Source organism: Polyodon spathula, chromosome 16 (genome assembly GCF_017654505.1).
Source record: "Polyodon spathula isolate WHYD16114869_AA chromosome 16, ASM1765450v1, whole genome shotgun sequence".
Lineage (NCBI taxonomy): Eukaryota > Metazoa > Chordata > Actinopteri > Acipenseriformes > Polyodontidae > Polyodon > Polyodon spathula.
Window position 1 is genome coordinate 20,188,406 of NC_054549.1, and position 12,390 is coordinate 20,200,795.

The window sequence follows — 12,390 nt, forward strand, 5'->3', positions numbered from 1 at the left end:
ACAGTGCCATCTACTGGCCTTATATCAGATTGCTCTAATATATTAACTAACAGTACAGCTACCTTCTTTGTTATATCCGTGTTATCTCTGTAGTGGACGGGTCTATGAGACGGCTCCGATTGGTCTCACTTGGCCATTGAAAGGTTTTCTCATCTTTTTCCGGAGCAAAAACGACTAGAGGCCTGCGCTTGACGTCTTTTTGATGATGTGGGACAGGGTCCGACATCAGACCGGAAAGGGGAAATCGTAATTTCCAAGATAGTCTTCCCCTCACCTCTTTCAGGGTGCTTTTTTCAGTGCTGTGTTGATGCCTGCCTTGGGATTGGCCGAGCCCCCTCCTTTGTCTCCACCCACCTTCCGCAGGTTCCGCGCACACCTGGAGGAGAGGGTTCTGAACCACGTCAAGGTTCCGCCCGCTCACTTCAATGACACGCCCACCACTGTGACATCACAAAGGGAGAGGAGAGTTTTTACAGACACACCCACCTGGGCGTGAGCAGACTGGTTTTAATGCTGGTTCCAAAGTTTAGTGCTATTTAGAGGTGCAATGATTCAAGGTGTATCAGTGAATTGTGACGCTGTCTTTGCATGATATAATAAGACTCCTCTTGCACAGCAGTGTCACCCATTCCCAGTTTTACTGGAGCCCAAGTGTGTCTAGGTAACAAGCTCAGGTGTGTCTTATTACCTAACCCTAACTCCTAGTGAAACCAGGAATGGATTAGTATAGAATTAGACAAGTTTCAGTAAAGTTTTCAGCTAGAAAGTTTTTTTTTTTTTTTTTAAATAAGTGAAGACATCTCGATAATCGAAAATACAAAAATTAAAAAACACTGAAATTCTTTATTAATTTCTTTTACCTGTAGAAGCTCTTTGACGCGTTTGTTTTAGCGATGGCTGGATTTTCTTTGAAGTTAAAGACTGCGTTTCCCAGCGTCCTCTCTGCCTGGCCGAACAGCACCCTGACAGGAAGTGCTTCCATCTGATTGGCCGGGGCGGTGCAGCACATCAAAAAATTGTCTTCCACTTCCACACTGTTTACAACAAACGCATAAAACAAATAACAGAAACATGAATCAAATTTTACTGTTAGCTGCAGACAAACAACCTGGACAGCTTGATCCAAACGATCAAACACTCTCTTTGTGCAGCCACTATTTCTCTCTTTTGACATTAAAATTGTAGCTAACAAACACAATTCTAGAAAATATTTGAAAGAAACTAAAATTAATAACTACACTCGCTTAAAGAAATCTCCATTTGTCAGCCCTGCTTTCAGACAGCGTCTCACTTCCTTGTTCACCCCCGGGAAGGTAAAACTGTCCCTGCCCCCTTCAAAAACAGCTTCTATCCCGTCATTAACCAATCAGCTGCTGCTTCCCCTGTGGACTGACATGCTTTCAGATTGTCCCTCTGTGGGGTGGGGTACCTACACTTCACAGGGCACGTGACCCACGAAAGCAGTGATATCACTGGGCTGCCCAGTCTTCAGTTTGATCCCATTAATGGTGAGGGACGTCCCGCCCGCTACAGGACCTTTGTCTGGAAAGATTGACGTCAGCTCTGGGTTCTGAAAAAGCAGCAGAACAAAATTGAGGACACGTTTCCCCCCCTTGGGAAAATTGTCAGAATTCCTTTCCACAGACGATTTCCTACCTGGTAAGTGAAGAGCTGTGCAGACACAGCAGGCTCCCGGTCCCCCACAATCACTCTGACCGGCCCCGAGGCGTCCCCCGGACTGGGGCTCACAGTACACACGATCCTGAGGGGACACAGCGTTGAAATGAGCAGGGGTGCGAGGGCTCTCTCTGAGATTACATTTCCACAGAGCGTCTCAGCGACAGCAGGAACTCCATACAAAAATACAATGAATACAATGAATTAAAAACACGAAAATAAAACCACCGGTCAATATACAGCAGATCGTTACAATAGAGATACTCAATATAGATAACCATGAAAAATTGTTTATGCATTTATTGATATGCTTAGACTGGTGTTGAAAACACATTTTAAAAAAACTCAATTGCTCTCTACAGGGAAGGGAATAAGACTCCTGTTGCACAGACGTTTGAGCCATTCCTGGTTTTACTGCTAGTTTAATAACACTGTGTAACAAAAAAAAAAAAAAAAAATTTTGTTCCTGGGTAGTAAGTGTTATTTCCTAATTGCTTATGCCTCAAAAGTATAGAAAATGGCTATACAGTAAATACAGTATAATTGTAAATCTCAAAAAACTACTCACTTCTAAATCTTTTGTAGTCATCTTTGTATTACTTTAGTATAAATACATGTTAATTTGGATTCATATGTTGTTTTTTTCTGACTATGTGAACGAAAAGACACACATTTGCCCATTTTCCCATTGGAAATAGTGATATTTTGAAATATCACTGTCCTGGTCACAAAAGCAAAGTCTGTGGGGATTAATAACCATTTTCTATACTTTTGAGGCATAAGCAATTAGGAAATAACACTTACTACCCAGGAACAAAAATTGTGTTACATAGTGTCAGACACACCTGAGCTTGTTACCTGGACACACTGGGGTCTAATCAGGCTGGTAGTAAGACCTGGACCGGGTGATGCTGCAGTGGAACAGGACTGTTGCCTGATATTACCTGACAGATATCTGGTATCGGTTCCGGTCCGGTTTGCAGCTCAGCCCTGCCGCGCTGACTGTGAGCTCGATCTCCTCAAACCGCTGCCCCAGGTTCGAACCCATGATCGTCAGGGCGATGTTTCCTTCCAGGGGACCGGCCATGGGTTCGATCTAAAACACACACACAGGTGTAGATGTTTTATTTGACACGATCCTGACTTGGGTCTCATATATGGAGGTAATCTCTTGTAGTAGTTATTAGTGTGTGTGTGTGTGTGTGTGTGAGAGAGAATTCAGAGGATGCATTTGTCCCATCCCTGTATATATGGCTAATCAAGCTGGTATTAACCCTTAACGGTCTATTAATTCATTGCTTGTCAGGCAAGGTTTATTTCACAGCAAAAGTACACTGCATCTCCAGCCAAGCCCCACCCCTTGTTCGCTGTATTTTTCACATACCTCTTTATAGACGTGCATACTGATAAATCCTCTCCTGATCACTCGTTTTATCATCAAACTCCTCAATAATGTGATCCAAGTCATTATTTTATTACTATAACATCTCAAAAAGCTCTGCAGATGTCTGATATTCTTTGAGCGCTGGATGCAGAAGCAGCTCTCTCCTTTGTGGTGCATGTGCTATCTGATACGCCCTTTTTCTTCGGCTTCATTCAGCTCCTATCAGTCTCACTTGGCCATTGGAAGGTTCTCTTGGCTTTTTCTGGAGAAATTAAAGCAACTAGAGACCTGTGCTTGACGTCTTTTTGATGATGTGGGACAGGGTCCGACATCGGACTGGAAAGGAAAAATTGTAATGTCGGACCTGGTCCGACACAGGACCGTGAAGGGTTAAAATCTGGAATGGGTGAAACTGCTAAACTGGTTTTACTCACAGAGTGAACGACGGGGTCGGGACAGGACTCCACCACCTCACCCCGGCAGGACCCCTGATAGACACAGCCAGGCTGCTCCCCTCCGCACCACACACAGCTGTACCGCGGCTCCCCTGCCTTACAACGGCTGCAGTCAGACTGGCCCACAGAGCAGTTGTACAGGGTCACTGCAGAGTTATTGTGGGATATATTATTATTATATTATATTATTTATTATTATTTTCACAAACAGACACAGGGGTTCACAAGACAAACTGGAGCGCGTTAGCAAGACAGTGTAATCAAGCAGGGACCCTGCATAGCATAGGGAGAGAGAAAAAAACAACAACAATAATAATAATAACAATAACAACAACAACAATAAACCTTTATTTATATAGTGCAATTCATGTACAATTCAAAGCGCTTTACATACAGGAAAAAAATACAATAATAAACAGTAAGAAAAGTACAGTTATTAAAAACAGAAGTAACACTAAAACAAAAAAGCTATATTAAAAAGGTTTTTAATCGATTTGAAGATTGCAGTTGAAGGTGAATCTCTGATAAAAGGGGGTAAGGAGTTCCAGAGTGTAGGGGCATTAAAACAGAAAGAAGTGCCTCTCATCCTTTTACCATTCACCCTCGGAATACATAAAAGGCCAGCATTTGCAGATCTCAGAGTGCGTTCAGGCTGATAAGGAATTAGCATATCATTTAGACATTGTGGAGATAGTCCATTCAGTGCTTTAAAAACTAGTAATAGAATTTTAGAATCAATTCTGTAATGCACAGGAAGCCAATGCAGTGATGCCAACACAGGCGTAATGCAAGCCCTTTTTTTGTTCTAGTTAGCATTCTAGCAGCATCATTTTACACTAGTTGTAGGCGTGATAAAGCATGACTTAACCAGAGAATAAAGAGTTACAGTAATCTAACCTAGACAAAATAAAAGCATGTACTAATGACTGCATCATCCAAGGACAAGAATTATCTAACTTTTGCAATGTTTCTTTAATGATAGAAGGACACATACATAGATAACGCACAGACAGAGACACACACATCCACGGAGATTGCTCTCGGCCCATATATAGTTGACATAAAATGAAACATGTATAGGAATGGGAATAAGACTCCCGCTGCACAGCTGTGTGATCCGTTCCTGGTTTCACTGTGAGCTTGTTGCCTAGACACACTGGGGGCTGATCAAGCTGGTAGGAAAAAACTGGACTGGGCGACACTGCTGTGCAAGAGGAGTCTCAGTGTCGTCCCTTCACGTACCAGAAAACAATGCAAAGCTTACCGTTCACATCAGGGTGGCTGTCAATACGGTGTGAAGACCCTCTCTGCAGGTACACTGGTACTGTGTATTCAGGGACTGGGACCAAGTACCGATACTGGGAGAAAACGGAAATAACAAATAAAGAGAGAAAGAAAGAAATTCACTTCTAGGTTTTGTTTTTATACAAACATGAGAAGGTTGTGTCGCAGGACTTTGGCAGTACCCTGAAGCTGATGGAACACAGAGCCACTCTGAGGCTTGGAACTGGGTTTGAGGAGACTGGGTTTCAGGCCACTGCACGGCAGGCAGGGAGACTTGGGGGTTTGATACAGCTGCCTCAGACCAGGTCTCCTGCCGGACAGTGGTCTCCTGGAACCAGCTTCCAAGCCACTGCTGTTCCTGAGGTAGCGTCTCCGTTTCCCCTCAGCTACAGTATGGTTTAGTTTACTCAAGACAGTTCTAACACAATTGTGATGAAACAAATAATTGATTAATTAATCGGTTATTGATCGCCATGGCTTTTATTTTGCAAGCCTCAAACATTCAGGGATCGATTAATCACCCTTGTTCCTTGTTTGAAGCCTTACATTGCTCCCGTTGCACAGCAGTGTCGCCCAGTCCAGGTTTTACTGCTACCAGCTTGATCAGCCCCCAGTGTGCAGAGCTTACAAGCTGAAGCGTGTCTGATTAAAGCGCTATGGAATTGGGGTCTTATTCCCACCCCTGCAGCCTGCACCCCTACCTGCTGGGTCTGGCAGGTGATGTGGTAGGAGGCTGGGTCCTGGGGGTTGCGGTTCAGTTGGGCGGGGAGGTGCTGGCTGAGTTCTCCGATCTCCAGCACGCAGTGGTAATCTGGAGCTGCATCCTGGAATCAAACCACAGAAACAGCTCAGCATTGCGCTTCTCGGGAGAACAGCGCAGCTTCAAGAGCTTCCAGAGGTTATAACAGATGTTCTGGTCCCTGCCTTTGTGCGTTAGTCTGTTAAATAAGGTACTAGCCAAAATCACTTGGCTTCGTTTCTGAACGTTTTCTTAGCAATCCAGAGCTTCAATTCCTAAACTACTAAAGTCGAGCAGACCAGCATTTGGGCTCTAGTGCCTTCATCAGCGTTATTGAAACTAAACGGAATCAAGCAGACCAGCGTTTGGGCTCGTGCCTTCATCAGTCCTCCTTCCCTTACCTCAAACAAATCCAGGTTCTTCCCCTCCAGAATCAACTGCGTCTCAAAGCCAACTGGAACCAGCAAGGATCCCAGTATACCACTGATGCACGGGCAAGAATCAGGGCCTCTGATTGGTTGTAGGCTCTGGGGAGGGGAGTGGGGGGATGAGGGAAAGAAATAAACGAAAATGAACACAGATGGCAGGTTAATAAAAAAGGAACTACTACCCACAATGCTGTTCACCTAGGACGCAGACGTCAACGATGTTCAAACACATCGAGTAAATATCCTTGGAATGACATAGGCTAAAATCATCCACATTCTCTTTCTTTTAGAAAGCGATAAAATATTTTCAGAGCCACCCAATTCATACCTGCTCTTCAGATTTTAAAGCCACGGTCTCCCAAGGGTCAAAAAGCAAACTGGCCTCCTCAGCCAATGAGAAGGAGGGACCATAGCTGACCTCTTCCCAGTCAATCCAATCAGAAAAGCCAAAACCCACAGGGGGCGTGGCCCGCCCGGGGACAGAGGCAGGGCTTCCTGTTGTGGGCGGGACTGCAGAAGGTGGTAGCTGTGATCGGATTGGAGGCTGGGATGGGTCGGGAAAGGAACTAGTGATTTGATTGGATAAAGTAGGGGAAAAGGCGGGGCTGGGGACGGACAGAGGGTGGCGATTGGATGTGGATGCAGAGGGAGGGACAAAAGGACTATTAGTTGGGAGAATGGGGGTTAGTTTGTTTGGAATGAACTACGATAAGAAATAAAACATTTGTGTTTTTTTATGTGAATGAATGGAGGAAAGAATGATTAAATAAAAAGTTAAACATCATTTTTTGTCAACTTTTTAGGTTTTGCAAACTGCAGTTAAACACTAGACTGTACTGGAATTACACTGAAACTGCAGATAGACTACACTAGAATTACATTGCAGGGATGGGAATATGACTCCTATTGCACAGCAGTGTCACCCAGTCCAGGTGTTACCACCAGCTTGATTATCCCCAGTGTCTAGGTAACAACCTCAGGTGTCAGTGAAACCAGGACTGGATCACACTGCTGTGCAGCAGGAGTCTTATTTCCTGCCCTGGGGTCCCAAACTCCAGGTTTTGCAAGCATGTCTTAGGACTGACCTTGCGGTTGTAGATGATCAGGTGGGCAGGGCAGCTCTCCTGGTGGGTACAGGAATGGTCCAGGAGACACCAGTTACACTCCCAGTCACTGCTGACACACCTGCGACACCTGCAGACACACACACGCAACCACGCACGCAGACACACACACAATCACGAAAACAGACAACCACGCACGCAGACACACACACAAAACGGACAACGCGCAGCGCACACACACACAACACCACACACACACACACGAACGACAGACAACGTGCGCAGACACACACACACCACAACCACGCACGTGACGTGTGTACGTCTGTGTGTGACGTGCACGTGGGTGTGTTACACCACACACTGCATGTGTGTGTGTGAGCATGGTGCCCACAGACAACCACACACACAGGCGCACGCACACACACACACAAGTGTTGCATTTTATTTCAACTGACTGCAGCTAAAAAAACGCAGCTGCATGAAATGCGTGTTGTATTGAATTTGTAAATGTTAAAAGACAGAGGTGGAGCAGCGAGTGGACTCACGGTGCTGTAGCGCCGAGCGCCGACACGGCACCGCAGTCGTAGAAAATGAATTCCGTGACAGCGACCACGACGCCATTGAACTTCAGCGACAGACTGACCACGACGTGGTCTGAAACCAAGCAGAGAAGAGAGACAGTCAGAGTCACAGAGATTATAACACAACTCAGACTTCTTTCTGACAAAGTCCTTCTAAAAGCAATAGTGGAAAAGTTGGCTCGTGCATCTGACCCTCTGACCTTTGCCCGGGTCGCTGGGTGGGACCTGCTCGGGCAGGGGTGACTGGCAGGTGACCTTGGTTCCCGTGACGGCAGCTGGCTGGCCTGGCAGAGTTCCGAACACGCAGGAGAACGATTCTCCCGTCCCCAGGCTGGGCAGCTGGTGCACAGTGAGAGTCACCTGGGGGCAAGAAACACAAGCAGGGCAGAGATTATAGAAACACTGGGGCAAATATTTCACTCAGACTGGGGCAACTACCACTGTAGTTACAGCAGCGTTGTTTGATGAAATTACAATTAAAATTCAATGCTCTTTTGTTCAGCAATTTACAGTTATGCTGCTTTAGTTAAGTAGACAGCTACAAACATTAACCCTTTGCAGTCCAACATTACGATTTTTCCTTTTCAGTCCGATGTCGAACCCTGTCCCACATCATCTTAAAGACGTCAAGCACAGGTCTCTAGTCGTTTTTTCTCCGGAAAAAGCAGAGACAACCTTTCAATGACCGAGTGAGACTGATAGGAGCTGAATGAAATCGAAAAAAAAAAAAAGGGTGTATCTCATAGCCCCGTCCACTACAGAGATAACAAAGGAGAGAGCTGCTTCTGCATCCAGTGCTCAAAGAATATCACAGACATCTGCAGAGCTTTTTGAGATGTTATAGTAATAATAATGACTTGGATCACATTATTGAGGAGTTTGATGATAAAACGAGTGATCAGGAGAGGATTTATCAGTATGCACGTCTATAAAGAGGTATGTGAAAAATACAGCGAACAAGGGGTGGGGCTTGGCTGCAGATGCAGTACTGAGTGTCCTTTTGTGATTCAGTGCTTTTTAAACCTGGTTTTTCTCTGGAAAAAAAAAATTTTAAACAGCGCGTGTGAAAATAAATTGGACCCGACACGCCTGACAAGCGCTGAATAAATGGACCGCTAAGAGTTAACATGTTTATTCTAAACAACCAGCAATGAGCCATCACATGTACAAATACACACAATAGAATAATGTTTTCCCCTAAACACACAGCTTCCATTGCAGTTGCATTGTCATTATGAATTGCACAATCACACTGGGGGTTTTGACCCAAGTTGTCAGACGAGGCCACACCTCTGTCTGCTCCTCTCTGCTCCGATTGGCTGGGCTGACCCCCTGCACGGTGACGCACTCCTCCCCCTGGCGATAGCTCCACAGCCAGTGATTAGCCTGTTCGAAACGCTCGCATTCCGCCTTCCGTGTGCAGCTGGAACGACCAATCAAAATGTTACATTACAAAAGGTTATGCCCACAATCGTGTTTTTTTTTTTTTATAATTGTTACCGAACCAAATGTATTGCTTTTTTTTTTTTTTTTTTTTTTTTAAAAACCAAAAACATTATTATTTTATTTGTTTGGCAGACTCTGTTATCCAAGGTGCTCTTTACAGACAGCACAGGGTTACAATGCAAGAAACCCTGTTTCACAGCACCTAAACTAGGAGAACGCTAGGAGAACTATGAGAATCAATCAAGGACTGTAAATATAAACTGGATGGGAATCTGAATGCCAAAGAGCCACTCTGAACAGAGACGCAGACAGATCACCTACAGATCTGACCAGCAATGTGGAAGAGCGCACACACACTCACTAAACACACACACACACACTCACACTAAACACACACACACACACACACTCACACCTCTGCAAACAACTCCAGGGACATACAGAGCGGCTGTTTTGCAAAACTCACAAAGCACAGTAGGCTAACATACTGCTCGGCAGTTTTCCATATACAAACGGAAAAAAAACAGACAATGAAAAAAAAAAAAAAGGGATGTTTCGAAACCCAACAAGAAATACTTACTGTCCCGCTGTAATTACGGCTTCTGACAAAATCATGATTCTGTAGGTTTTATTATTTTTTATTACATGTTAAATAAAAGATCTGAAAAAATTATATCTATAGTTTGTTTTTTTGGTTGTTTTAATTCTCTCAATCCACAAATTTTAGGCAATGCAAAACAAGTTTGTGGGTCTTATCTTACCTCCCCTGCAGGACGCACCATCCACAGTGAGGGTCTCGGAAAGCGAGACAGGAGCCACAGTCTGTGCATTGACCGCACGAGGACACTGGCACCCTGCTGACCTGCAGACAAAACACAAAGAAGATTTATCCAACCATTGCTACTACATAAAGCAACTGAGACAGCGGGCGCTGCAGGAAAATAAGACTCCCACTGCACAGCAGCTTAACCCTTTGCGGTCCTGTGTTGGACCAGGTCCCACATTACAATTTTCCCTTTCCAGTCCAATGTCTGGACCCTGTCCCACATCAAAAAGACGTCAAGCGCAGGTCTCTAGTCGTCTCTGCTCTGGAAAAAGCAGAGAAAACCTTTCAATGGCCGAGTGAGACTGATAACAGCCGAATGAAACCAAAAAAAAAAAAAAAAAAAAAAAGGGCGTATCCACTACAGAGAAAACACGGATACAAAGGAGAGAGCTGCTTCTGCATCCAGCGCTCAAAGAATATCACAGACATCTGCAGAGCTTTTTGAGATGTTATAGTAATAAAATAATGACTTGGATCACATTATTGAGGAGTTTGGTGATAAAACGAGTGATCAGGAGAGGATTTATCAGTATGCACGTCTATAAAGAGGTATGTGAAAAATACAGCGAACAAGGGGTGGGGCTTGGCTGCAGATGCAGTGCTGAGTGTCCTTTGCGATTCAGTGCCTTTTAAACCTGTTTTACTCTGAAAAACAAAAAACGAAACAGCATGTGTAATAATAAACTGGACCCGAAGCGCCTGACAAGCGCTGAATAAACGGACTGCAAAGAGTGAAACCACAAACAGGAAAAGCTTCCATATAATCACCCTGCTGCTTGGTTGCGTTTAAGCTAAATATTCCCTTCATACTCTGTGCAGTGGTAACTGAAAACCTCAAAACAGTCTGCAGAAGGACTTAAACTGCCAAACTGATGAAGGGACACGGTCAAGCATTTTGCCTAATTCCAGGGCTAACAACAGGGAGGCCAGAAGAAAGTTTAGACACAATAAAATATCACACAGGTATTTCACAGAGCAGGTATGCTGAATTATAACAAGTGTTGAAGATTGGCACATTCTGCTTTGAAGGAGTGTCAAGTGGTGATGTCATTCTGTTGAGGAAGAGGGTGAGAGAGAGAGAGATAAGAGATAGAGGAAGAGAGAAGGAGAGACAGGGAGAGGGAGAGAGAGACAGAGGGAGAGGGAGGGAGAGAGATAGAGAGAGAAAGAGAGGAAGAGGGAGGGAGAGGGGAGGGAAAGAGAGAGATAGAGAGGGGGAGAGACAGAAAGAGAGAGGGAGAGGAAGGGAGAGGTAGAGGGGGAGGGAAGGGAGAGAGACAGAGGGAGGGGGATAGAAAAGACAAGCGAGATGAATTTCTTTGTCTCGTTTGAATTAAGCCAAATATTAATTGGTAGGTAATGCTTTTGTTGTTTTCTTTTAAATTGTCGTTTATTATTTTTGGATGTGCAGTAAATTGTTTGACGTGACTTTCTTCAGCACGGTCTACTTGGCTCTCTCATTGTATCAGCGCCGAGACGTACCTGTGCTGGCCCAGCCTGCCTGCAGAAACTAAACAACGCAAAGTTTTGTTTCTTTTCTGCCGCTCACCTTGAAGGCTGTCATGACGTAGATGTGTTCTCCGGCGTTATCAAGCAGCAGATCAGCGCTGACTGGAGACCCGGGCTCCACCGTCTCACTGCTGTACACCTCTCCACGGGAATGAGACTGCAGGAAAACCTGAGACAGGGAGGGGATGGAGAGAGTGAGGGGGAGTGAGAGAGACAGGGACGGAGAGGGGCGAGAGGGAGAGAGGGGGAGAGATAGAAAAGACAGGCGAGATGCATTTCTTTGTCTCGGTAGCTGTCTCGTTTGGGGTCCGGGGTTTTTAAACTTCTTCATTTCAACACCGTGGAGCTAGAAAACCAAAGGTCTTTTTCCCCACTCTCCAAATTCCGTACCGAACTAGCAACAGAGAAACGTCCAGAGGAAAAGCCTGAAATAGGACTAAAGAGTAGTGGATGTTTCTGAAGCTAGTTTCAACTGATGAACAAACAGCGAATTGCAAATTTGGATCAATAACGTGCTGGAACTGATTTTAAACCCTACCTTGTGGAGTTGCCCCTGGCTGTCCCCCAGCAGCACAATGGTATGACCTGCCTCGGTTGTCACGGTGACGGCAGAGAGCTGTGTTTCCATGGTGATGGCGGGGGTGGCCTCTACGGGCACTGAGCTGGCGATGGGACTGGGGGTGTGTTCGTACCCACAGGGGTAGGAAATCACAGAATCCTGTGGAGCAAAATGTGACAACTTCAGCACACAACACCGGTGGGAACGAGACTCCCACAGCATAGCAGTGCGATCCATTCCAAGTTTCACTTTAACAATAAATGAGACACACCTGAGCTTGTTACCTAGACACACTGGGGGCTGATCAAGCTGGAAGTAAAACCCGGACGGGGCGACACTGCAGTGCAATGGGAGCCTGATTCCCATCCCTGCTTTTAGGTCAGTTCGGATGAGACCATTTTTATTAGCAAGAGTCTACTGTACTGAAACGGGCTG

At 45.2% G+C, this 12,390-nt stretch overlaps 1 protein-coding gene across 7 annotated transcripts in view; it reads right to left on the minus strand.

Annotated features, from left to right (window-relative positions):
- Nucleotides 1-12,390, minus strand: part of plxnb3 (plexin B3) — a 38,766-nt gene that overhangs the window by 12,342 nt on the left and 14,034 nt on the right. For 5 of the 7 annotated variants that reach the window (XM_041273090.1, XM_041273091.1, XM_041273089.1 and 2 more), the window contains exons 3-19: nucleotides 11,935-12,114; nucleotides 11,437-11,565; nucleotides 9,823-9,923; nucleotides 8,906-9,038; nucleotides 7,816-7,975; nucleotides 7,580-7,688; nucleotides 7,053-7,161; nucleotides 6,296-6,670; nucleotides 5,941-6,066; nucleotides 5,502-5,624; nucleotides 4,781-4,874; nucleotides 3,496-3,662; nucleotides 2,622-2,773; nucleotides 1,657-1,762; nucleotides 1,434-1,570; nucleotides 861-1,034; nucleotides 275-440 (exon numbers count right to left, since the gene is read on the minus strand). In XM_041273090.1, the coding sequence (XP_041129024.1) occupies nucleotides 275-440; nucleotides 861-1,034; nucleotides 1,434-1,570; nucleotides 1,657-1,762; nucleotides 2,622-2,773; nucleotides 3,496-3,662; nucleotides 4,781-4,874; nucleotides 5,502-5,624; nucleotides 5,941-6,066; nucleotides 6,296-6,670; nucleotides 7,053-7,161; nucleotides 7,580-7,688; nucleotides 7,816-7,975; nucleotides 8,906-9,038; nucleotides 9,823-9,923; nucleotides 11,437-11,565; nucleotides 11,935-12,114 (2,541 nt within the window). The remainder of the gene's footprint in view (nucleotides 1-274; nucleotides 441-860; nucleotides 1,035-1,433; nucleotides 1,571-1,656; nucleotides 1,763-2,621; nucleotides 2,774-3,495; nucleotides 3,663-4,780; nucleotides 4,875-5,501; nucleotides 5,625-5,940; nucleotides 6,067-6,295; nucleotides 6,671-7,052; nucleotides 7,162-7,579; nucleotides 7,689-7,815; nucleotides 7,976-8,905; nucleotides 9,039-9,822; nucleotides 9,924-11,436; nucleotides 11,566-11,934; nucleotides 12,115-12,390) is intronic. The other 2 variants (XM_041273093.1, XM_041273094.1) reach the window with 2 other exon arrangements.